At 39.7% G+C, this 26,912-nt stretch overlaps 1 protein-coding gene across 2 annotated transcripts in view; it reads left to right on the top strand.

Annotated features, from left to right (window-relative positions):
* BMPR2 (bone morphogenetic protein receptor type 2) overlaps positions 1-26,912 on the top strand; it is a 103,928-nt gene that overhangs the window by 66,227 nt on the left and 10,789 nt on the right. For both annotated transcript variants that reach the window (XM_063162380.1, XM_063162381.1), the window contains 8 exons: positions 13,206-13,316; positions 13,835-13,926; positions 15,962-16,192; positions 19,060-19,174; positions 20,739-20,899; positions 22,023-22,170; positions 23,126-23,262; positions 26,013-26,185. In XM_063162380.1, the coding sequence (XP_063018450.1) occupies positions 13,206-13,316; positions 13,835-13,926; positions 15,962-16,192; positions 19,060-19,174; positions 20,739-20,899; positions 22,023-22,170; positions 23,126-23,262; positions 26,013-26,185 (1,168 nt within the window). The remainder of the gene's footprint in view (positions 1-13,205; positions 13,317-13,834; positions 13,927-15,961; positions 16,193-19,059; positions 19,175-20,738; positions 20,900-22,022; positions 22,171-23,125; positions 23,263-26,012; positions 26,186-26,912) is intronic.

Here is a 26,912-nt window from a genome sequence, read left to right as displayed (position 1 = left end):
TAAATGTTCATCACATGTTCATTTTATGCCTGCACACTTACACGTGAGTTGGTAGGTGGACATAAGCAGGTAAATTTAGAGCTTTTTCTAGTTTTTTCTACCTGTATAAGAATTGAAATTACCACTTTTTAGGCATTGATAGTGCTTAGGCCAAAGCTGATGAGTAGCCTAGCACATCTGATGCCAGAAGCGTGACATGAATCCCTTGCCCTGTCTTTGTAATCACTGTAATGGGTTATGTCTTATTCCCAAAAGTGCTGTTGGCATAATGCCAGCCTGTGTTATGATAGAGCAATTGAAATGAGATTGGAAGGCAGGCTTTTCCATTCTTTCTAGATGCTTATGGAATGAAACAGTTACAGGTAGGTGCAGATTTTTGTGAGAAGCAGGTATGTTCTTGCAAATGCCATCAGCTTCCACCTCTAATGGAGCTCTCTTTTGATTGTTTGGTGGAAATGTGGTCAAGTACTTGACAACTTCATACATTTTTGCAGTGGACTGGGCTCCTGACAGACCTTCCCAGGTGTTGAAACCTTTCAGGAAATGGCAGCTTAGAAAGAAAAGTAGAAAGTGTGTTGTGTAAGTGTCATGGAACTCACAGAACACTTGGATTTCCTTTTTTAAAGGATAGATTGGGAACCAGAACTCTTGTCTAAAACAATAATAAGACAATATCCTCTGAGAGGCATAACTGGTGCGATTACCTGTGAGTTGTTAGAAGGAATAAGCAAGGAAAAAAAGGGAAAAAAAACCCCCAACTATGAAACTGTAGTTAAGGCTGAAAGCATGGAGTTGATTTGCAATCATAAATCCTCATTTTTGTCCTGCTTATGTATATTCACTTTGAGGAGGCTTACAGAGTTGCATATTCTTAAATCTAGACTAGTGATTGAGGGTGTCTTAAATTTCAAGTGACCAAACTAGGATGTGTTAAAAGTGTCTTCAATGAAGTGTAGAAATGCTTTGGTGACCAGTTGGGAACCAGAAGAGCCATTTGAAAACCTTGCCTATGACTGCATATATTTTGTGATGTGTTAAAGCAGGAGCACCTGTCAGAAAGGAGTCTGTCACAAGTTTAATTTTGGGTTTTTTTGTTTTGCAAAAACAGATTTCTACTTGCTTAATGGGACTTGAGGTTTTTGCCTTTCATTTAATAGGATTTCATGGTACGGTCGGGATTTGAGTAAATTAGATTGACAGAAGACTTCTTTATATTCATTTTTTAAAAGGCTCCTTTTTCCATTGTAATTTCTACAGCATCTGTGTAAATAAGTGTCTTGTGAAGGTTTTAGACTTACAGTTTAATTGTACAGCATCATTGAAACAGCTGAAACCAATACTCAGTGCTGTGACCAGTTCAGGGATTCATTTAAGGAAGTTTTTATTATGGAAAATATGTTTAAAGTAGAAGAGTTACAGAAGCCATATCATTCAATATGTTTTATTCAGTCTGTGAAGTTCATCTAGCAATCATGCAGATTCCAACATCGTTTGCAAGTCATTTCCATAGGATTATGAAATGTCTCCTCATGACCTATTCAGATTTGTGTTGAAATATTTATTCCTGGTTCGAAACAAGTTTGTTACTGTAGGGCAGACAGAACATGTTATACAAGTGAAGTCAGCTGTAACACGAATTGATAGCTTTGATGCCAGCCTTTGTACTTGATGGATGTATATTTATTTTGGCAGGGATGTTGCCTCAGATATGGTCCTTCCTCCCTCCCATGGCCTCCCTGCTGGCTGCTGGAGCTCAGCAGAGCCGTGGCTGTGCAGCACAGCTGTTGGGCACTGCTGGGCTGGAACAGCACCTGGGAGTAGGAGGCAAGGGATGCCTGAGCTGGCACTTGTGCTGCAAGAGCTGAACATCAAACGGTGTCTGTATTTCATCTGAAATCAAGCACTTAGATCTGTAGAGGGATTTTGCATAAGTGCAAACTAAGGATTGCTATTTATCATTATTGCCTTTTTCATCTTCATGCTATTTTAAAGTAATCAGAATAACCTTTGAAGTTAGGGGAGGTACTGTTTTTCCCATTATATAACTAGCTAACATAAAGCACTAAGAAGCAAAGTAACCTACCTAAGATCAGGCTGTTCTGTGTCAGAGCCAGAAACACAATCGAAGTTTCTCTTTGTTTTATATTTCAAGTTCTGGAAATTTTTTCTTTCCTTTAGGAAAAGAAAATGCATTTACACATATCTAAGGTGCACTTGTGTGCCCTCATACAAGATGCAGTTTTCTGTTTGACGAAGGTCACTGCAGCTGGTGCCTTGGAAGCAGAAGCTGTGTGGCACAGGAGGTTATTGATTTTGCTGGGGTCCTCGGGAGGTTAAAGCCTTTCTCCTCTCTGGGCCTCTCACTGTGTCAGCTCCTGCCCTGCCACGTGCTGGCCCTGCCACTGCCTCTTCCTCACAGGATTGTCAGGTTCCCACAGCCTTTTCTGTCATTTGTTTCCTTCTGCTTGAGGATGTCCCCAAATAGCTGTACCTCCTATCTGTGCAGTATCTTTGAGAGGGAGGCTCTTCCTGCCCGGAAACCATCTGAATCTCCATTTAAGCAAGGACAGTAGAGGGAAACAGCCCTTGCTAAGGCCTCTCAGCTGGGAAGGAGAGGTGGCTTTCAGCAGGAACCAGGAGAGGTTCAGCTGCTCTGCCACCCTTCTCTGATCACCAGCAGTGTCCTCAGGGATGGCCTGTGCTGGGTGGAACGGAGTGAGGAACAGGACTGAGACTCTGAGGCACCGATGCAAACTGAGTGAGACTGCCAGTGGTCCTGGGGAAGAGAAAGGGAGATGGTGTTCACATGTTCTGCAGGCGCCCTGGAGTGAGGCAGGAGGGGAAATTCTGTCTGATCCCAACTTTCTGCTTCATCACTCAATTCCTTCTAATAACCATTTCATCTGGGACATACCTGGTAATACCAACCAGTACGATGCTAGAGTATAGAGAAATGTAATGGTTATTTTCATCTTAAAATTATGGAAGACTTCAAAAATTTTTTCCAGTCCTAGAAAAAGCATTTGCTAAAGTTAGAATATGGCCAGGTAGAGATGATGATTGGGGAAAATAAGAGAGTGAGTAGGTAGGATTAATGGGAAAACAGGACATGTACATTCACGTTACATTCTCCTTCTAAACCATGATAGCAAGAGCTAGAGCAGATGTGTACCTTTTGGCAAAATACAGGCATTGTCTGAATTTGTATTAGCCAGACAAAACAATCTTTTACTAAGTGTGAATGTTTCTAAAATATCAGACAGGTTTAACTCACAACTTTGTAATGTAGGCCTTCAAATTTAAATTTACAAAACCTGTTATGTACAAGAATGTACGCTCTACAGAGTTGTACTAGAAGTACAGAAATATGTTCCTGAATTAAAGAGAGTAGGAGAAGTTAAGTTTTAGTACTATAATACTTGCTACACTTGAGGATTACACTTGAGGATTACAATATTAAGCTGATTTAGGGTATTACATCTGGAATACCAGGACATAAACCAATCGTATAAGGAAAGATTTTGTCAGAACTCGTTCTTACCCTGTTTGTATTGATCTTGGGCTTCTACTTGAAACAGGTTGGCCGCCTAAAATTGTGCTATAATTCAGATTTCATTGCATGCTTAGGGAAATGTTTTGGAATAAACACCCTGTATAATCATGTCTTTTAATGAAATCAGTTCATTCTTCATTGCCCGTCGCTAAGGTTGACAAGAGAGAAGAGCTGTCGCTGGCAGGCAGCGAGGGGAGGTGTGCAGCTGTGCTGCCAGGCCGCAGGGCTCGGTGTCCGTGCCCACGCGGAGCAGCAGCACGGCTCGGGCCGTGCCTGGGAACGGAGGCGCTGCCCCTCCCTCGGGCGTGCCCGGCTGGAACCTGCTGGGACAGGCCCAGCGTCCCGCCCTGCCCGCCCTGCCTCCCTTCCCACCGCCGAGGGTGCCAGCGGGGCCTGGCTGTCTCTGGGAGCGGGGCAGCCCGCCTGCCGGGCAGACAGCACTCCTGGCCTTCATCGCTCCTGCAGACATGAAAAATGCAGCACCAGGGGTCTGAGCTGCCGTTCCTGAAGGATCTGAGGGGTTGGCTCTTAGCTCATCCGTATAAAAACAGGCATTTCAGTGTTTTGATGTAATTTTTTGGGCTCTATTTTTGGTGCCTGGGAACATTACAGACATGGAATATGTGGCTATTCAGCCTGTTGGAATTAAAATAACTTCAAATATCTTTAAAGACGCTTTCTGAAGCGCTCATTTTTTTCCATTGCAGCACATGTAGTTTTTGATCCAGTGCATTGCAGAGGCTGGAAGTGTGCCATATGTTAAAGCTGGTGTTACCATTTGGTTTGATAAGCAGGAAGTCCTGTTGGTCCAAGATGAATGTAAGGGGATAATGTAAATGTTATTTTCAGCCTTTTTATTAAAAAACATTTTTCTGACTTTTGTTTCAATATGGAAGATGTTCCCAGTATGTTGTTAAGTGCTCAAATTAGCTTTCCATTTAGCTTGAAGGTAAAGTTGAGATGTACTCAAAAACAGTTTGACTATGGAAGCAAGATACTTCTTTTATCTCTCTAGTAATCAAATATTTATTGGTATATAGGGAACTTCAGAAAGAATAACCTAGATTTAGTTTTGTGTTAGGGTTGCTATTTATTTTACATACATCATGATTATAAGGTTCTATTCAGTAGTGGTAGAAATTATACTGAAGATCTCTGAACTCCCAGAAGAAAAGGCAGGAAGAGAAGTTTTGTTGGGTTTTGATGAACTCATTAATTTCTTCTGCACACATGTGACAAGTTGCTAATTCACCTCTCTGTATCTAGTCATCAAAGAAAGAGCACTTAGGGATTTCATAACCCACTCTCCTGCCAAAGACATTACCACTCTTGCTTCATTTTTGATTTTGATGTATCATGGCAATCTTCAGCATCAAAAAAACCTCCAGATTGGGTGCTTGGTGGCAGCCAGTACACCAGAGAAGGACAGAGGAGGGCTTTTAGAGACAAAGCTTGCATTCAAACTACGTTTTCCAGCAGCAGATTTTTGAAGAGAGATCTGCCTGCTGAAACTCTGCCACCACGGATGACTGACTTCCAGCTATAGCAGGATTCCTCTGGAGCACATTATGGGAAATAAATTTTACAGCCCAAGCTGTATGATGTTTTGAGGCATTCACTGAGGAGGCAGATGGATCTGTGATGCATGAGTGCCAGGTTTTGATGTTACTGCAAGTCTCATGAGAGACTGGTGCTTTCTGACATCCAGGTTCCACACAGTGATGTGATTATGTGAAAAGCGCATTAAAATTTTAGCTCTCCCGATGTGGAGAAAAATATGAAAAGATTGTCATAAAGGGCACCTTATGACAATGAGTTTATAAAATTTTATATAAAAAGTTAAAATCAGTCAAATATGATGATGCTGAGTGCAAAGTGGAAACATATTTGTGACTGTTTAAATCTTTTCTTCAAACACTGTAATGATTGGAAGCAAATTATCTGTTTCATCTAAGCCAATAGACTAGAAACCAGAGACTTGCTGTTAAGTCCAGGGAAAACATCCATTTTCAGTTATGAAAGAAAACTGCCTTAGGGTTATGGATTGGCAGGATTATTCTGTTAAAGAATGTTGCACCATCTCCCACAAAAAATACAGTTCCCATTGTGTTTTCCATCTGCGTGCGCACTGTGCTTCCATAGAAGTTATCTTGCTAACTTCATTGTGCCTTCAAGTGCCTCCAAAATTTTATGTGAAAAGTAGTTCCTAACCTTAACTTTGGTTTAAGTATTGGAGATGGTCATGTTGATAACATTTTGTAGTCCTACTACAAAATTTTGACATGGATCTTAATTTTATTAATAATTTGTCAAATGCTTACAGAAAGATGCAACCTTACCTCTTATACATGGGTTCATAAAACAGAATTAGGGTAATAGTTGATTTAAAACATGCACCTGTAAAAGCTTAGGTCAATAGCAGAAGTTGTTAGGAAATGCTATTTTTTCCTTTCATCATTCTCAGCTATACATAGATTTAATAGAAAATTTGGAACAGCTCCTGCTGGAGTTTATTGTAAATGTCTGTAGACCATATTTTAAAGGAATTCCAACCTTGTAACTCCAACTGAACAAAAAATAATATGTTTAAATGTGTAGATGGGACTCTTGTTTTCATTATATGATAATCTGACCTGTGTCCCTGGTATCTAAAAGGCTACTAAATTTTTTTGTTAAAATTTTGTACTTTTTTTCCCCTTACATGTTTTGTCCCCTGCATTACTTAGAATTTACATAAAACAATTTGGGTTGTTCTGGCACAGTGCTTATATCAGAGGCTTTCTTGTCATTTGCTCTAATGTGATGAAGACTGTACTCTCTTGCTAGTGGGAGTGGACAGTGGATCAGGAATGAAGCAATGGTCACTTGGTCAGAAAGAAATTTTGATTACTGTGCAGAAAGAAGGAGAGGAAAAAAGACCTTGTGATGTGTTTTTGTTTGGTTGGAATGTACTGCTAGAATGCAGTAAGGGATGCATGTTTTACTAGTTGTGGAAAATTCTGAGGACACGTTTGATCCAAGCTTTGCGTAGACAAAACAGATAAACAGATTGTAATTGAGGTCTGTGAGCCCTTGGAAAAGATTGCTAATTGTATGTTTTTTCAAAGGATCAAGATCTTATCAATGTCATGAAAATTGTGCAGGACTACTGTGAAATGTGACTTTAGAAGCAAGTTGAATTAAACATACTTGAAAGGCCTCTTTCTGATGTGCAGAGCATATTTGCAGTTATCTGCAGCTGAGGGCCACATTGCCCCCACCCCACCCTGCAGCCTCCATCTCACACTGTGCTGGTGACAGAACCTAAAGCTTTCCCTCTTCCTTCTGATCTCATCCTTGCTATCACTGAGATTCCTTCATGGAAGAGCAACTTGTGCACCAGATTGGCTATGAACATATTGAATCTATCACATCAAAGAAATAGTTGGAGGATGGCGTGAAGACTCTGCTTCTTTTTAAAGTGATCTGTATGGGCAGATCTTTTGAATCCCTGTGTAATTTTACTGACTTTGATCAGAGTCCATACAGCTGTAGTTGTTTTGAACAATCAGATGTCAATGTTGTGCTGTGAGGGTTAAAGGATGGTGTTTTCCTTATTTGTTAAGACTAATGTTGCTACTTATGTGTGATATGGGAAATTAATTAAATGTTAATATTTTGGTACTGATCGGCTTTAAGATCACTTTGCTTTTGATACATAGCTACCAGAAATCCTGTGGGAACATAGGTAATTACTTTTAAAACTGGTTTTGATTATATAGAATAATTGTATGTTTGTCTAAAATGTTTTATACAATGCTTCTCTAAACTTAAATACACACATATATTTTCTAGAATTATTTACTAATGTGTGGCAGATACACAGCTGTGAGTCATTTACATGAAGAGCAGGCAGATTTCTGAAAATGGAATGAAAAGCTTTAATAGCAATATAGAGATCTGGTGGAAATTTATGTGCAAATGCCCTTTATTATATGATCACCACCATGTAAATATGTAGCTTTGAAACAGCATTCCAAAGCCCAAGGTTTCATATTCAGATATTAGAAGGAAACAATGTCATTGCTTGCCCAGCTTCAAGGCCATGTCCTTTTGTGTGTTTGTGTTGGGATACAGCCTTTTATTACACAATCAGAATTTCCCCCTTGGGATTCCTAGTTTTTCAACTTGGTTTCTACTTAGTGCCTCTTCCCATGGCTGTCTTTAGATGTCCCATTGTAATAGTGACCTCTCTGGTGTCCCAGGCAGCTCTCTGGCCATTGCAGTGTAGCACCTTTGGTGTAGGGTTAGAGAGAAGATTTCTGGACAGCTTTCAGCTGCCATAGGGAAGAGACTGTCCTCCCTTCTCCTCATTTCCCATTCCATTTGCTTCATGCCCTCTCATTTCAGTAATAGTACTGGGGAAACAATGTGTTGAATGGTGAAATAGGAAATATGAGAACTTGCCCGGCTTCCTCACAGTTCATCATCCAGGCTGGAATGTTTCTCCAAGAGCACAGATGTGGATGCTTGACCTGATGCTATGATGTTGGCAGTGGTGGGTTGGTTGGTGCTTTTTCCAGAGCAGCCTCCTGTCTGCAGGTCTCACGGTATTTGCTGAAGGGGAGGGAAGATAGAAGAATGGTGCATCCCCTTTCTGGCTCCCAGGAAGGAGTTCTGTATGTTTACAGACTCATTTGCCATTGGCTCTTGTTACTTGGCTTTGTCTCAGTTTTTTTCTCATTTCTCACAACTTTCTTTGGTCATAGGATAAATGCTGATTTTAAATTATGGAAACAGGAAGCCTGCAAAAGAGGCTTTAATTTTTGAAAGTTAAATTAGAGAGAAAAAAGTTTTTTCAAGCATAGGCACAGTTGGAATACTTTTGCATTAATTAATATTACAAGCTTACGTTTATAATGGAAAAGTTACTTTGAGTAAAAAATATTGTTCTTCCTGATGCCATTAGCACTTCTTCATATATTATTCTTCATTGTATGTCATTCCTGGGGAAGGTTAGGAAGTTAGGCAGTTTGACAGCTTCCATGTGTGGTAGTATGGAAGCTTAATCCAAAAACCTCAATTCATCAAAGATACTGTATAAGTGCTTGGAAAATGTTATGGCAGTCATGTCTGAGAAAAGGGAGAGAAATGCTTCATGTGGTAGAAGTGCCTACAGGGAGTGTCCCAAGAGCTGGGCTGGGTTCAGCCAGATGACTCACTTCTAAGTGAATACTGGAAGCATTCCTCTTCATGGTTTGCTCTGAAATTCATTCCCAATTATTTGTGTGTACCTTCTCCATACACAGGAGCTGTTGTACTCGGGTTTTGGAACCTGAAAACAAGCCCTTTATTGATGATGAGGTCAGGACACTTCTGGGAATGGTGGCTTGTTGGCTACCAGCTGCTCCCCAGCCAGAAGGAGGTTGTCCTTCTGTTTTGATGGGTTGTGCTTTGTTTCTTTATCTTACTTAAAAAAAAAAAAAATTTACACTGTCTGCTGTGATATTTCTTTGTGATGGGATTGGTAGACTATAAGAATAACTGGCAAAATGTTCCAAGACAGAAGTGTGTACATGCTGGGTGTCCTCCACATGGAATCTCTGCACTGCTGCTTGTAGAGTCAGTAGATCTGTGAGCAGTGCTCCCCTTCCCATTCAAGTGGGGTAAGAAATTGGCTTTTAAGGTTGTTTGGCCCTTACAGCAGTTTCTGTTGGTTTCAATTTTTTGTTGTGGCACATTTGGTGTAGATGATGGAGCCTAAGCTGAAGTTGGAAATAAAAGCCTCAGTAACAAGTAGCAGTGAAACAAGCACCTTCATTAGCCTTCCTTTCAGTTACACTAACATAAATAGGAGAAAGCTCTGACAAGATCTTCTGTGTACAACTGTCGGTAGAATTTAGTTCAGCAGCCAACTCCTTAATTATTGGATTGTCTAGAGTCTGCAGCTAATTCTGCCCTTTATGGCATTGCTTTTTTTATGCAGTACATTGTTTTGGAAATAATACTGAGATACCAGCACTCCCAGTCTGAGATTTGAAAACAGTGTTTTTGAATCAGTTGGTATTTGTCACTATGTACCCAAATATTAGTAATGATTCAAAAAACTCAAATGAGATTATTGAGTGGTTGTTAGACATGTTTAAAGTCAGTTTGTACAATGACATGATGAAGAAATACTGAAGCTGTAGGGCACGTGTCTGGTCCTGTAAATAAACTTGAAAAGCAGAATCCACTGATTTGAGGGAGGGTTTGTCAACAGTTGAAGACCAACCAAGTGTTAGTTCAGAAAAATGTAATATCAAATCATACCTTTCATAATGAATGTCCCAATCACAATGAGTCACGGTTGTTTTCACCCAGACCATGAGTTCATGTACAAAAGCATGAAAAGAAACTTCTGTACTTGTGCATTTTACATCCTTATTTTAAAAGTGCCTTGCTTAAAGGTTAGTGATTACTTTTATTGACCTACACTGATGTGTCTTTTGGTGTGTTAGTTAAAACATATCTCCAAATAATACCAAGAGAAACATGACTCTTGTTCATATGCATATAAAAAACTTGTATGAATTATTACTTAGAAGTATATAAAAGAGCAGATGTGAACCTCTCCATGTGCCTTGAGAGGTCCTGTATGGTTCTTAGCTAGACATTTAAAGGCGAGTATGGTGTGAAAGACTAAAGATTAAATATAGCCAGACAAGGATTAATAAAAACAGTGAGTTAATTAAAGTTCTGTTAAGTTTTGGAAGGTTTTGAAACTGGGTTGATAAGTGACATATCCTTTTTGTTCTGTTTAAGAAAGATTGATAATCTGACAACATCCAAAGCAATTGTTTTACAAAGCAGGTAGAGGGTTGATAGAAATAGCACTTTTTGGGGGGTGAGGGAGGCATTGGAGCTGTCTGGGCCTTTTGTCATGGTGGGGTTTTTGTGCTTTCCTTTTGGCGTAGATTTACAAGCAAAAGATAGTGAAGTTGTCCTTGCTGGGAAAGGACTGGCTGTCACACACAGCGCTTTACTCACTCATGCTGTTTTGAGCTGCATGTTATCACTCCATTGAGATGCTCACTTACCCTTACTAAGAAATTTGTATTTATTCTTAAATTTATTATTATTGCTCATCATCCTGACAGTAGTAGCTTGCACCGTTGGACTGATTTGGCTGTGGCAATGTTGACAGTTTTATTTTTAAATATTTGTAAGAATTGAAAATTAGTTCAAGATATCTCAATCTAAAATTCTTATGAACCAACTCTGCTTAAAAAAAATTAAAACGTTCTTTCTTCTGGAAGGCCAGGGAGGTCTGTGAGGTTACCTGGTGGCTGCACAGCTACCCGCTAAACAGAAAAAGGCTGCAGAAGGGATGGTCCGTCAAGGAAGGAGAGAGAAATTATCCTTTTTCTCTGTGAGTTGTTCAGCTGCTGATGGGAGCAAAATGCTGTCTTGAGTTTTTCTGGTATCTCTTCAGCCTGCAGAATGTCAACATTCACAGGCTTCTAAGGGGAGTGTGCCAAGGCAGCCAGAGCTGTGGAAGAACGTGTTGCTCAGCATGCCCTTGAACAGCAAAATCCTTTCTAGGGTAGAGGAGGGCCCTCCTGATGGAGGCATGTTGTTAAGCCTTTGATTATACAGAAAACTAAAGAAGAGCAATCAAACTCGAGCACCAGATATCATTTGGCAAACCATGAGGGAAATGATTGCTGGTTATTTGGCAGTGGGAAGGTAGCAAATGGCTGTGCTCTAGTTGTGCAGGCAAGGAAAATACAGCTGGGATTATAACCCAAGGGTCAGTCTCTGCAAACCTGCTACTCCTTAGTACGTGCTAGGCACTGTCTTGAACTGATGCAAAACCCTCCACATTTAATATATGTTTTAAAAGATAGCCCAATAAAATGTAAATTTCATTCATAAAAATATGGAAGTCAAAACTACCATTTCCCTGCCAGCAGTTACTCATCTGCTTGCACTTGTGTCATGTTTCATATAGCTTTGTATAATGTAACAGTTTCCTTTATGGTGTTGTGGCTTTCAATATATATGCATGCCTATGCTTTGAATACATAGTTTAGATGACAATTGTAATGTGTATCTTTTCATCTCCTCACTACAGAAGTCACAGCTCATATTACACATTAGTGTTCTATGCCAATATCTTATTTTCATGGTGAAAGTTATTTTACCAAAACCAGTAGTGATGGTATTTCTTTTGACAGAACAAATTTAAATTTGATGGTATTGTGATTTATCACAAGCTCTCTTTTATTTAAGGGGAGTATCAGATATGAGCTGCGTGTTGGTTTTGATAGGTGATTTTTCACATACTTCTGTCGCAGCTGAAATTCTCTCTGGCATTCTATTTTACCAGCTTTTCATTATTTCCCCTTACTGTTGTGGTTATGTAAAAAGGACAGTTGTTGTCGTTTAAATTTGCTTTTCCTTCTTACATGGTTCTCTTGTGTATGTCCATACTGGGAATATGAAGTAGTGAATAATGTTGAATTTCTTTTAATTGCAATCCAAGAAAAGTAAATATGTCAGTTTATGCAGCTAGTATAGATTGGGATAAATTGTATTTCAGTCTCACCTAAAAGTTTATTCAATATTTAAGTTTTGTGTGCATTTTATATTTTGTGGTTTTAGCCTAGTTAGGTCTCATTACAGTCTTTTAAGGAGTACTTTTTGCAGTATGTAAGACATGTTTAAACATAGTTCCCAAACTTGGTTTTGAAGCCAAAGTAAATGAGGTCTTGTAGCGCCACATTCCAGTGATTCTGACACCAGAAGAGTATCTGCACTAATAATTTTTTGTATTAAAGTGGCTGGATTTTTATATGCCTGCAAGAAGCATGACTGGACTCTGACATGGAGGAACATTTCAAGGCACTAACAAATGTTTTCAGGGAATCTTTTTTCCTCTCTGGGAAAATAAAAAACCCAACCAAGAAAACCTGAAAAAGCAAGAAACTAATTTTGACAAAAAGTCAAATTATATTTTACAACAGACTCAATAAAACTAATTTCATTTAATTTTGTTTAGTGTTTTATTTTTGTTTCAGGTTTCCTGATTCAGTTTGTAGAGATACTTCTGCCTTTTTGTGTATTAAGAATTATGCCAAAAATTATCTGAGCACTTACACAAATCAAAACCCCCAAGTATTTTGAAATATTTGCTTAAGTGGACTTATGTATGTTTTAGGTATTTGAGTGAATGTGAAACATTCAATTTTCATCATATTTGCAGCCCAGTTTGCAAACTGAGATTTTTGTCCTGGATAAAACAACAAAAAAACCTTGTAAAGGTGACAAACCTGACTCATACCAGGAAAGTGGATTAAGGCACAGATAACAGATGAGAGCTGCATCAGCTTGGCCTTGTATGGCTGTGCTGAACTTTGCCAGATAGAAAGAAGGATCACTTTCTGCTGTCAGTGCCTCTCGCTGCAGGGCAAAGGGAAGCCTGGGCCAGGCTGCTGATGGATGTGTGCCCAGCTGGTTTTGGGCTGATCAGCTCTTCTGCCATCCCTGGATGTTGAGGGGAAAAGGATGTGGGATGTTAGACAATCCAGAGTACATTTTTCTTCTCATTGTTGTAATAACAATTACATGTTTTATAGTGTTGATTCTTTCAAATTTACAATTAAAGAGTCCTCATCTTGTTTGCTTTCAGATTCCTCTCATTCTTTTCATCGAGATGAGACCATCGTTATTGCCCTGGCATCTGTGTCTGTACTGGCTGTTCTCATAGCTGCTCTGTTCTTTGGATACAGGATGCTTGCAGGTAGGGCTTGACAATATTTTTGGCTTTGTTTTTTTCCATTGTTTGTTTGGCTATTGCTCAGAGCTGAACTTAGGTCTTCTGTTCTCCCCAGTCCTGTTATATGCTTGTACATAATGCTGCTCCCCTTTCTCCTCTCTGACATTTTATGTGATATTCCTTTTATAACAGTTTGGAGAGAGTTATGACTTCTCTAAGCTGGCATTTTGGGACCCATTTTTCTTCTACAAATCCTCTGCTCAGCACAGCTTAAGTGAGGTGGTGAACATGCTTTATAGTTATTGCCAGTGACTTTGAATTATCAAAATAGTTGTGTAGCAGATATCTGTAGTTTGTGGCTTATCAGCACCTTCACTGCTCATTTTGCTGACTTTGAGAAGGTTTTACAGGACTTCTTTTTACTTATTTCATCCTTGCCTACAATATGTAATTCTGCCAGGTCCCAGGTAAGTTGCATTTTTTTCACTTGGAGCATGTCCAGAAAGGAAACTGGCTGATTTCCTCCTCACCCTCTCCCCCAGGAGACCGTAAACAAGGTTTGCACAGCATGAACATGATGGAGGCAGCAGCATCAGAGCCCTCATTGGATCTGGATAATCTAAAGTTGTTAGAGGTAAATATTCAACTCAGTTATTAATCTTCATTTTTATTCAATATAATGCTTGTGGTCATATCCCAGACATAGTTACAGAAATGAATGTATCAGTGCTCCTGTAATATTTGCTTCTAAATCACAGCTTCAAGAAGAAATTAAAATTAAAAAAGGGTTATTGTAGGTACATTTTGTCTAATTTTTTTTAGTAATGTTGTTGGCATTAGCTAGAACATGTTTTACCTTGAGAACAAAATAAGAAACCCTGGCAGGTAGTGGGGAAAATTAGAAGGTGCTATATTTCAGCATTGCATCAGAAGATCCATCTGTTTTGCTTGACATTGCTTGCTTTTAATACAGTGTCCTACTGCAGGAATTTAAAATTCTTTAGTAACACTCTTGGAAAATAGAATTTACTGCACATAGGGCGGTATATTTTAGTATATGGTGCATTTCTGTGAAGTCATTCTTCCCTGTGGGGCACTATCCAGCTCCATGGCAACTAGAGGCCAACCAGAACTTTCTGCTCAGCTTGGTGTTAGATATATCATCACAAAACTGCAAAATGTTATGCTTCCAGTTGGTATGCTTGATATAGCATATGGAATTTTTAAAACCTTTTAGCCAGGAAAAAATTAGTAGAACGACTGAGATGCAGAGTGGTGCTTTTCTTCTTTTTCCCAGTGGAAACCCCACCTGGAGATGCAGACTGCAGACATGCAGTGTGAGTTGCTCTAATGGTGACAGCACTGATCAGCAAAGAACCTTAGGTGCCTTCTGACGCCAAAAAAGGACTTGAGGCAGAGTTTAGGAGAGTCTAACAGTGGGTTTTGTAGAAGTGTGCAAAGCCCCAGATGAAAGCACTTGTACTGATAATGCAGTCTTGGAGAAAGCTGTGACTTTCTCCAAGTCTGAAACTTGGCAGAGAGAAATGCTACGGTGTCTTCTGTCCTGCTTTTTGTATCCTAAGGAGCTGACCCCTTGCCTCCAGTCACAGGGTGTTGTAGGACAAATGTTTTAACCTGTGCTTGCCTTTGGACATCTCTGTGGGTAGATTACATTGCATATTCATACCTTGAACTGATTTGCTGCTGCTTTGTAACCCAGTGATATCAAAGGACTGAGAAACAGAAGGTCTCTCAATTCAATGGTACTTTATTTATAAAAACTTTCCTGTAAGACAATTTTATAATCTTTAGGAACATTACTTTTGTTATCCCTTCTGTTTTCTGTTCCTCCTCTATTTGTAAGTATTTAAAAAGTTTAAAAAATGGCTAATGAAATCCTTACAGTTTCATGTATGGGTCTTCCTGAAAATTATTTTAAATAGGTGCTTAAATTCTTATGTAGTTGGACTTTTTTGAGCTTTAGAAATGAGGGCTCTTCTTGAAGGTGGCCCTGCATTTTGGCTTAGAGTAGAGATTGCTTCTTTGTTCTGCAGTTACTATGGAGATGTGAAAGGCCATTCTTGAAGACTGTCTAATATAGTGGGGGCTAGAATAAATATTCACAGGTAGTCAGGAATTAATTACTCCCTTCTGTTAAAATCTTTTTACCTCTTTTGGCATCTATTTTGCACTACAAATGCATATTTTGTTACTACTAACCTGAAAGTTACAGCTTATAAACTGTCCTAAACCTAAAATATTTCCCTTAAAGTCTGTGATTTCTGGAGTGAAATGAAATTGATCACATAAAAGCTATAAATCTTTAGAAGGCAAAAGTTGTAAGAGAATTAGCAGCACTAAACAGATGTGTTTTATTGATTCTGTATATAAAAATACTGAATAGATTATTTATTATATATGTATGTATATTCAGATTATAAATCAATTTAGTAAAGCCTATGTTGGCTTGTGCTGAGATTTCTAACTTCAGATAGCCTCTATGAAAGCATTCTATTCTAATTCTGGTTTTCATTACAAAATACTCGCTATCTTCATTGTTCTTACAGTGTAAGTCAGGATAAAAGTTGGCATACAATTCTTGTAGAGTGAAAACTCGGGTTTTGTCTTCACCTGTTATTTTGTGAACAAATTGTTTCTGTTTTTTGCAGCTGATTGGCCGGGGGCGGTACGGAGCAGTGTATAAAGGTTCCCTAGATGAACGCCCAGTTGCTGTCAAAGTCTTTTCTTTTGCCAATCGTCAGAACTTTGTCAATGAGAGGAACATTTACAGGATTCCGCTGATGGAGCACGAGAACATCGCCCGCTTCATTGTGGGGGATGAGAGGTTCACTGCAGACGGCCGGATGGAATATTTATTGGTGATGGAATATTACCCCAATGTAAGTGCTTCAAGAAAATCAGTAGGGTTGGTTAAGAATCCTAAGAATAGCCTCATGAAAAGGATGTACTTTAGGTTTTGGTGGTGCCTCTTGCACAGTAATGTAAAAATAATCCATATCAATGACAGTTTTAATGGATCTTATTGTGGGTTACTGTAATACCTTTTTAGACTTCCCGGTTAGTGCTACCAAATGTAGTCTTACAAATTCCTAGCTCTGGAGTACTTGGTCTTGGTTTTGGTGCAAGGTTTTTTTAGTCAATTTTGTCTTTATTCAATGACAGAATTTTGAAGAGTTGTTTTTACTTAAAAGTAATCTAATAAATGTAAAACTTCTTAATATTAAGACATTATCTCTGTCTTATGGCATTGCTCAATAGCTGTGAATAATGGGGTTTTTTACAGTGAAATATAATAGATACAAGATTGTTGTCAAATGAGTTTATGGTACTATAAATCATGGTGACTTTTTATCCTGGTATCTTCTTTAAAGCTTTGTGTAGCATATACTGATGATGTAGGACATGTCTTAAGAAGGCAGCCTTACTTTCCAGAACCTTCAAATCTCATCAGCTAACTGAAGGCTTGTATTTCTCAAATTCATGGATTAGGGAACTTCATGCTCTGTGTGTGTACACACATATACAGAAACAGAAACCTTTAAAAAATACACAGTATAAATGTGAATAGCTTTCCTGAAAAATCATAAAATGTATGTGGGGGATATATGTATGAAAATGCAAAAAATGGTGTCTCAAATTATCTTGGGGGAGTTTTTTGCCTGTATATGGGAAAGAACCTTAGTTATTCAATTAAATAATTTTCTTTAAGCATTTTAGTCTCAAGTAAGCAAACTTGTATGTCCTGCAGAGTGTGAAGGGAATGGCTGAAGCCTGATCTTTTATGGAGGCCAGTATCTTTTATGGACAACAGCTGCTTATTTGAATAGCAGAAAGGAGCAGGACAGTGCTACATAGCAATAATGATGGCCTGTCTTAGGGTTTTTTAGGCTCTGTGCATATGCTTGTATTGCAAGTTAAATGCACTCATGTAAAAACATAGGTATGTATTTACACACTTGTGCACTATATACAAACTTAAGACAGCAAAGCACAAATATAAAAAGTGACTTAACTGAAACTTGTAAGTGAGAACACACTCTATCAGGTCAGTTTGCAAGACAGGCATCTAAGAAGAGGTTGCAGAAACTGGAAGTGACCATGAAAAAGGTCAGTTGTGCCCATAGCAGATGGACAGTGGCAAAGCATGCGATTCTGACAAAACTGGCATGTTTTCATGTAATAAAATGAAAGTTAAGTAAAATCAAGTGAGTATTCTGCTCCTAGGAGGCATGGCATAACTGTCTTCAGAGGTGATCTGGTTTTGCTATTTTCTTGAATGAAAGGATTTTCAGTTGAAATGTAATTTGATTGAAAATTGTGTCTTGTTGCTTATGTAAATAGGCTCTGTTAATGACCTGATTAAATGTACAGATGAAGCTTATGACTTCATATTATCAGATTCCTTCCCAATGTGGTATTAAGAACAGCAAGATTAGTCTAAAATCAATCCACTGTTGTTTGGAAGTCATTGGAAAAAGTGCACAGCAGGTGTAATTAATGCACAGTGTGATCTGTATTTTAGTGAGCAGATGTTCTGTTGTATGTGGAGTTAACAGCAGAAAAGGAAGCCTGCTGTGGCAGCCCTGCTAGAAGGGAATTCCAGTGTTCAAACTGGAGCCATAAATCTGATTTCAATAAGGACTAACCAATACAAGATGTGCAGATGAAATATTCCCCATCCAAAACATCATTCTCCGTCATAATACTTTCCTTCCTGAAAATAAGAACACACAAGCCAGGGCATTTTTACACGGAAAATTGTTCTTAGTGTTTCCTTGGTGAAAGCAAGACAGATAGGTTTGAGCCAGGTTGTGTATTTATCCAAACATGGCCTCAGACCAAAGGAAATAGGGAAGTAAAAGGAATGCTCTGTGCATTTATCAATCAGCATGCTGTTCTGATGGGACTCTGAGGTGTAGCAGGTCAGTAAGGGAGTCAGTTGTAAAGCATGATGTGGTAGGAAATATGTAATAGCCACAGAATTATCACCCCAGTAGTCAGACACTCTTGTCTCTTCAGAACAACAGAAAAAGAAAGTGTTCTAAAACACAAATAGAATCTCTGGTTGTTAAAAATACCACTTTTATCAAAAGTTAAAGTCAGAACGAATATCCCCAATTTAATGTGTAACTCATGACTGACAAGATAGTCTTAAATACAAATGTATCTCCCTCTAAATCTTGACTAAAAGTCTTCCTGGTTATCATTTTAACTTCACTAAAAGCATAAAATCACAGACTTCAGCTGGCTTAAAAAACATCTAGTGGTGGGCAGTCTCTGCAGCAGAAACATCTTGAAGCTGGTTACAGTGAATATTTGCCGGTCACCTTATGACAACAGTCCTGTGGCCTCCATTAGAATGGGTTGAAATGTCAACCCACTAAGCCAAGAAAAAAAAACAAAGCTTAAGTAATAATGGTCTAAAGCCCACATTTTAGAAACCCAGGCTGTTACGTCAGCAATTACCTTTATTCTGTTCTGCAATAAGACTTTTATAATTAATATCATTTTTTTCTAGAAGCAGTCCCTGCTATTCTGTGATAAAATTCATATTTCACTTTAGAGAAATGAAATGGCAGCACTGGAATGAAACTTTGGTCAAATACTGTGTTTTAAAACATGTGGATAAACTCAAAAGCAGTTACAGGTTTATACCTTTTAGAAGCAGTGGATAAAATTGAGTCTCCAAAAAATTTTGAGTTATTCTACTGGATAATGTTTTGTCTTTTTCTGGGGTTCTTTTCAGGGTTCTTTGTGCAAATATTTGAGTCTCCACACAAGTGACTGGGTGAGCTCCTGTCGTTTGGCTCACTCAATAACGCGGGGCTTGGCGTACCTGCACACGGAGCTGCCTCGAGGAGGTAAGGCCAGGAAGGGATGCAAAGGTCTCAGTATATTCTTATTTCTGTCAAGTCATAGATTCCAGCCTTTCTTTTATCCTACTGTGAGTAGGAATTGATGAATGCAGATAGAGATTGCTCAGAACTTCTGCTCTGTTCCCTCCTTGGGAACCATGCTGTGGCTCTGTGGCCCTTGTGTGACAGCCCTGGGTCCGAGGTGGGAGAGGCAGGAGGAGGCAGGGCTGTGCAGTGCTGCTGTATCATGGCAACAGATTACTGAAGAGCTGAAGCACTGCCTGCCTCTCTGGCAGAGGGTAAACAGATGAGGTGTTGTCTGTTTTTGCAGTTCAGAAATCACCAAAGCAATTTTTAGTTTGTGTGTGAACCGTATGCTATCAAATTAAATATTCTAACCCCACTGTAGTTTTATTTATCATGTCTCTGGATTTTTGTTTGAGAATTTGAGCCTAATCTTTGCTGTGTACAAACAATACTGCTGGATTTTCTGGTACTTTATTAGAGTACTAGTTGTGACAATGTATTGATTGGGATCTATCTATGTCTGCATGCATGCTTCACCCAGTATTTCAGCAGCTGAAGTGTCATAATTATAAAGTAGATATTCTGAGATCTATCAGGCTGCAGAATATGGCACTGAAATGTTAGGGTTTTGGCAGTAAATAAAAGGCTGGTTTCACTATATCTCCATTGAGGTGCTAATGTTTGGATTAAAATTTCAACCTATATATCGCAAATCTTAAGCATGAGCACTAGCAAAGAATGACAACTAAAGATGCTATTAAAAGTGCTGAAAATACCCAAATCAGTATTCCTATGTGCCATTGAAGCTACAGCTATCATCTTAACTTCATCATTTTGAGATGTGCAGACAGGTGTGTCCATCAGCAACCAGAAAATGTGTAAGCTTTCCATCATAAAGGAGAGAAAGCCACAGCCTGTGAATGCTAGGAGGGAACACATGGAGAAGAATAAATTCCATACTAAAATGAATTCTGTACTGCTGGCTGCTTTACTAACAAAATAAATTAAAAATAGGAACAACTGAGATTATTCTTTGGAAAAGGTCAGATCCATTGCAAGATGAACATGTTCAGACTCTCTGGAATAATATTGTCTGCATACCTTCTGAATAAGTTCCAGTGATAATTCCAAATGTAATGTAAATAGTTGGTACTGCATTTGACACAGGAGTGTGGAAGTGACAGAGAGTATTTGGAATGGCTGTTGGGGCTGTGGCAGCAGGTCTGTGTTTAAGTGTACAATGTCTCCACTGCCAAAGTCGTGCTGAAATACCCCTTGGGAAGAAGAGTGTTGGTGAACATTAGAACTGTGTATGGCAGTAGCCTAATATATCGTATAGATACAGTGAAACTCTGGGTGCCAGTCCGTTTTCTCTAGGAAGCTTCCTCTGGAGCTCATTGTAAAGAAACAAAAACATTAGCCTTCTAAAAAATAAAGTGATTCTTTTTTCATAATAGCTGAGCAGACATAACGAGGTTCTCTCATTTTGCCAAGCAATGGAATTGCTGAAATGGTAAAAGCACTTGTGTGTGTGTCCCAACAGAGCATTACAAACCTGCAATATCGCATCGTGACTTGAACAGCCGCAACGTGCTGGTGAAGAACGATGGCACGTGTGTCATCAGTGACTTTGGGCTCTCCATGAAGCTGACTGGGAACAGGCTGGTACGACCTGGTGAGGAAGACAATGCAGCCATTAGTGAGGTGAGTGCAATGGTCAGATGAATGTTCAGCTGGTACAATTTCTGTAATGAGAAATGCAGGATGGGTGAGAAGGGGCTGAAGCCTCCCCAGGAAGAAACTGGTTTTATTCTCAAAATACTCATCACAAACCTGCCATTTTGAAAGGCGATAAATTGGCAGATTGAAGTTTCTGTGTGAGGTACGAGAAGACGCAAGGTAAGTTTGGTTGCCATGTTCTTTGTGATGATGTGGTACAGGTCCCTTTGGTTTTGTACTGCAAATGCTAACTGAAGACCAAACATTCTTAGGTTTTGTTTTTAATTTTTGGTTTTGGTGTTAATTTTTCTGAAATAGTGACATACCACATTCTGCATCTGCTGCTTGACATCTGATACAGGCTACGGAAATACAGTGAGACTGTTTTAAATAAAGTACCTAATAGTTCAGTGTAGTTGTTATCTGTGCTTTTACAGAAAAACTTAGTATGTCATTCAAAGAACATGCTACACAGTGCTAATCACTCTCCCTTAGAAATCAAGTGCTAAATTGATAATATCTAGTGCAGAAGAGCTCCATCTAGATCTTTCCATACTGATAAAAGAAACAGGGAAACTGCTGGTTAAAATTCAGGGTTGTAGAATAGTCCTTTGACAAAATACTGTCCTACAAGTACTGATGAGTAAGTGCTCTACTCTACCACATATCCGAGTGAAAATGAATAGGAATCTTCCAAGACTGTTAATAACCTTTGACTGTGGGAGTTGTAGGGTGGAACCTTCCTGACAGTCCAGGAATAGAGAACAAGTTTCTTATTCAGCAGGATCCTCTTCCTTATGATACATACCTTGGTGTTTAACAAAGCAACTTGGAAAAATAAACACTTCAGCTATATCATATTTCATTTGAGAACATTAAGTAAGGGACAAAATAATTTTGTTTTGGTACATACAAGACAGTGACAGAGTAGGAGAAAGGTTTTGTTATGACTAGACTGGTAAGAATCTAAAAAACTGGGGACATTGATTGGGAACTAGCTGTGTTTTCCTTAGCTGTAGAGAATACCAAGCAGAATAGGGCACTAAAAAACTTAATTAAATTTGGAAATTTCTTCCTGATGTGAAGCTCTGATGTGATGTTTGCCCAGGTTGGTACAATCCGCTACATGGCCCCAGAAGTGCTTGAAGGAGCAGTGAACTTGAGGGACTGTGAATCTGCCTTGAAACAAGTAGATATGTATGCTCTGGGCCTGATCTACTGGGAGATATTCATGAGATGTACAGACCTCTTCCCAGGTAAGGAAAAGAACTGCAGAAAACCCTAACAGTAGGAAGTGGCACCAGCACCCAAAGCTGCTCCTGAGCCCGAGCTTTTGAAAGTGCAAAGGGAAGCCGTTCCCTCAGCTGCTTCTGCCATTGAGTCGGTGCCATCTAGTGTTCGAGGTGGTGCTTGTCAGGACATCTGGGGGCGAGGTGTGGCTCCTGCCCGAAGGCTCGGTAGGACCTGTTCAGGCGGTTCGCAGGCCTCATGCTAGGTGCCTTTTGAGCATTATTATTGTTGCTAGAATGACTGTCCAGAGTTTAAAAACACTGAGAGTTAGGCTGATGGCAAAGGCAGTGTTTCCAGTTCTGAGAACTGATAGACGTGCTTGAAGTGTCTTTCAGACTTTTCATCATGAAAACATGCTGTGACTTAATGTAGCCTTTAGTCAGTTGTACTTTTGTTTATGATAGGACATTGAAAATTTAAGGAAATCCTGCCTACCTGTAACATAAACAAAAAGGAAGTGGACTTAAAATGTACTCATGAGATTGGTGCCACATGCACCATCTTCTGCCCAAGCTCCAGCATGTAGAATGGATCTGAAATGCAGCATACTCTCTGCAGTCAAACAGCTGTACTTGGTGTGCAGAGGCTTGTAATCCTGCTGGGCTTCCTCCCAAATGAAGTACATGAACATCATCAGTCAGTGGCATTTCACAGAAAGTTGGTGTCATCTTCAGGCCCCAAAGACATTCCAAACGTGCCACTGAACCAGCACAGTCTCAAGATGCTATCCTTTGAAAGGTTGCTGAACAGCACTTAATTCATTTGCAGTTAATTCAGCTTTTTTTGGACATTAGACTTTGGGGAAAGTGGGGAACATCTCGTTAGACAGCAACTTTGATAATGCCTTTCATCAACTGAAGGCCTTTGCTCTGCCTTTTAATCTGTGATTGATTTTTTTTCCTTTCTTTCTTTTGCTAACAGGGGAATCTGTGCCAGAGTACCAGATGGCTTTCCAGACTGAAGTCGGAAACCATCCCACTTTTGAAGATATGCAAGTCTTGGTGTCTAGAGAGAAGCAAAGACCAAAATTCCCTGAAGCATGGAAGGAGAACAGCCTGGTGAGGGAGAATATTTTCAAAGAAACAGTGATTTAACCAGCTTTAGGGTGTACTCATTTCTTAAAAGCAGTTCTTTAGGTTTTGGGTTTTTTTCCTCTTTATTAGTATTTAAGGATTGAGAGCTGTTTCTGCATGGACTTCTCAAATACTGAATCCAGTTTTTAAAAGTTATTGACATGAAAGACAGATTTCTTTTAAGGAAAAATACTATTATTGTTGTTGCGTGCTGCAGTGTGATTACCAAAGATAACCTGTTACATTAATTTCAGATATTGTCTGTAGTATTGTGCATGAAGTGCTCATGTGTTCTCTGTGAATGAGAAACACAAAGCCATTTTTTGCCTTTGGATATCTTATAAACTAATAAAACTGAACTAGGATACCAACTAAAATAGCTGGCAAAAACATCAATATACTCCTCCAAAACTAAAATTGGTAAACATTGTAATAAACTTCTTTGAACTTGTATAGACCCCAAGATTTGCAGAGACTAAAGCTTTTAGAAATAATTTCATTTTAACTACATAAAAGATTTTATATGGCTTCATTTGATCTGCAATTTTTTTTCTCAAGACTATAAACATTATAATATTGCTTGTTGTTTTGAGTGAGTGTAGCTATGGCTTAGAACCTTGCTGCTGTGGGCCAACAAGTTAGAGCAAGTCAGCTGAACTCTGGTGAGAGTCTGTGCTTCTTTCATGTGCAGCAAAGTTCAGGCAATGTCAATCCCCTTGGCTTAGAGGGGGCTGTTTGTCTTTTATTACAAGCAGAGTGCAGTGCCAACAGTGACTGGGTTCCACCTGATACAAGGTAACACAACTGAATTGCAAGTGTGAAAATGGCGTGTTTGGCTGTTATTTAGAAAGATACTTCTTGTTTTTCCCATATTGAATGATGCCCATCAGTCTTCAGAGGCTTTGGTGGTTGATAAGTTTGTAGCTGCTGTGCAGACCAGGAGGAGCCCGAGGCCTCACCTGGTGTGAATCGGTAGGAGCCTGCTTTCAGAGGAGCATAGCCTGCAGTGGTGCACTGCAGTAAAACATGTTGTAACCCAGCTGAGAGCTTCCAAGAGAGGTGCTTTTATTGCACACTTTGGCCACCCAGTCTCAGGGGCAAAGGGGGAAGAGGAAAAAAGATAAATCAGTGCCCAAACTATATAGGAAATCAAACAACAGCTGTTTTAACTATAGCCATGTTGGCAAATGTGGCGTTGGAAGAACCAAGCTTGACAGCTGTTTCTGAAGACAGTTAATACTGAAACAGTTCAAGGTTTGTTTTGTTTTGCAGACTGCCATTTTAAATGTTAATTATGTTCTAGCAAGCTGATAGGCTCCAGCATTATTAGATGATCCCCATATTTAAAATGCCTAGCACATTCTTTGTGGTGTTACTAATTTTTTTTCTGTATAATCAAAATGGTGATAACTCCAGCTCTAAGAATTGATCTACACCATTTCTTTAAGAGAAAAGAATAATAATCACAGGGGTCAAACACCTTCCTCCACCCTATGCCAGTTAGGATAATATCTGAATGAGCACTCTAGGGCAGATAGTGTAGAAAATTAAGCTCCAGATAAGCTCACTGTGGACCCGCATCCTAACCTCCTATATCTAGTACATGGTCAATACATAAGCCAAGAGGGTATTGGCTTATCCCCTGTGTGATCTGCTGTGGGAAGGGAGATGAAAGGTTTGCTTGTGGGGGAGCTCGTCCCCACCTGTGCAGCCAGAGCTGCATCACCAAGCAGCAGTGCTTGCCAGATGCAAGCCATGTCAGGAGCTCGCTCCGTGGGCGAGGAGCTCTTGGCTCGTGCTCAGAGCTGGTCCTGGCTTCCACTGCCAGCAGGGCACAAGGCAGCTCTGGCACACAGACTGCCAGCAGAACTCACTGAATGCCTTAGTGCCCAGCTGGGACTCTGCACAGTCCTCAGTGCTGAGGAGGTTAAAGCTGGGCTGTAGATGGGAGCTGTGCTGGCAGACCAGATCCTCTCCATGGCCATGGGCTGGCAGCAGGGGCCCAGAAATGTCTGCCTGGCTTTTGTACTCCAGATAGAGGGCAAACAGGAGTGTTCAGTGCTCATCATTTCAGTTGTTTCCTCTCCAGTTCCCTGAGCATATGGCAGCACGTTTTGGAGGTCTTGAGCTCTAATCCTGACTGTACAGCTCATCCCACAGTGTGATGCCAGGAACACGTGTATGTTTCTGTTTCGCCACCTGTAAAACAAGTGCAACAAAAATCTCCTCCCACGGTGCAGACAAATTCATTAATACTTACGAGACATTTGGATGTCACTGTGGTAAACAGGAAGACAAGGATGATGAAGTGAGCACAGCTGTTATTTGCATACAGTGCAGGGGAGCAAAGCAGTGACCATTAGCAGAACTGTGAGAATAACCATGGCATCATTTCCAGAATATCAGCAATCCTTAGTACACAGCTCTCATAAGGCAATGAGAGTTAGCAGAGCATGCATCCATCAGTGGGCTGGCTGAAGGCTGTATGGACATTGGTGAATGTAGCTTTTGCTAAGTGTCTTCCCAGTTGATGTGTGTATGTGACATGTGTTAATATTAAATTGCACATTGCTAGTATTAGGTTAAATTAGCTTTGAATGAAATTGTGTACCTTCTGTTTCTCTCTTTCACCAGCTTGTGACTGTTTTCAGGCATGCAGAATGCTGCCATAAAACAGTAAAATAGAAGCACAGTATAAAGGTAAAATAACTTAAAGGGGTTTTGTCTCCTGGCAGGCTGTGAGGTCACTTAAAGAAACTATTGAAGACTGTTGGGATCAAGATGCAGAAGCTCGACTAACAGCACAGTGTGCTGAGGAGAGAATGGCAGAGCTCATGATGATTTGGGAGAGAAATAAATCAGTTAGTCCAACAGTCAATCCTATGTCAACTGCCATGCAAAATGAGAGGTAAGAGGAGAGCACATTTGGGTTTAGTCAGCAGGGAATGCCCAATGCAGCGCTTGGCTCACTCCAGGGCAGAAGCTACAGCTTGCTGCACCCATTCAGTGATGTGTGTTACGTGACCTGGTCTGCATATGGGTATTGCATGGCATAATCCCAATTGCTTGTGTTCTTAAGATCTCCTGTGTGTCCCCAGAATTCAGGCACCTTTTATGTATGCAACTGTATTTCTCACAGAGGGGCCTTTTAAACTGAGCTTAGGCAAACTGTCCCAGCAGGCTTGCCACGATGGGAAGTGACAAAGTGAATTGTCTTTAAGTACACGTGCTAAATGATGCATCAAACTTCTGTTTAAAGTGTTCTGCTAAAAACTGTGAATTTGCAGTCAGTGTGAGTTCAGGAAATTACCAAGTCTCAAACCTATAGTTTTCCAGTTAACAAAGTGCAGGGCCATTGTTTAAGTTGTTCTTCTGACCTCAGCAAGAGAAGTGCTGCATGTTCTATGCTTATATATGATCCAGAGGGAATGACAATTTGCAGAGCTGACTTCAGGGCTTAATAGTATACTCTAGAAATCCAGATTTGAGAGAAGAATAATGTTCTTGTATATGACACTGTTCATTGTCATGAAAAAAATACTATGTTCAAATCATAAAATACTTAAATTGTCAAAATAGTAGCATTTTCATGGGTTAGGACCTTGTGACATTTTCCCAGAATCACTTTCTTGATT

The sequence above is a fragment of the Melospiza melodia genome, chromosome 8, assembly GCF_035770615.1.
Source record: "Melospiza melodia melodia isolate bMelMel2 chromosome 8, bMelMel2.pri, whole genome shotgun sequence".
Lineage (NCBI taxonomy): Eukaryota > Metazoa > Chordata > Aves > Passeriformes > Passerellidae > Melospiza > Melospiza melodia.
The sequence above is the reverse complement of the archived record's forward strand: the minus strand, read 5'-3'. Positions and strand labels throughout refer to the sequence as shown.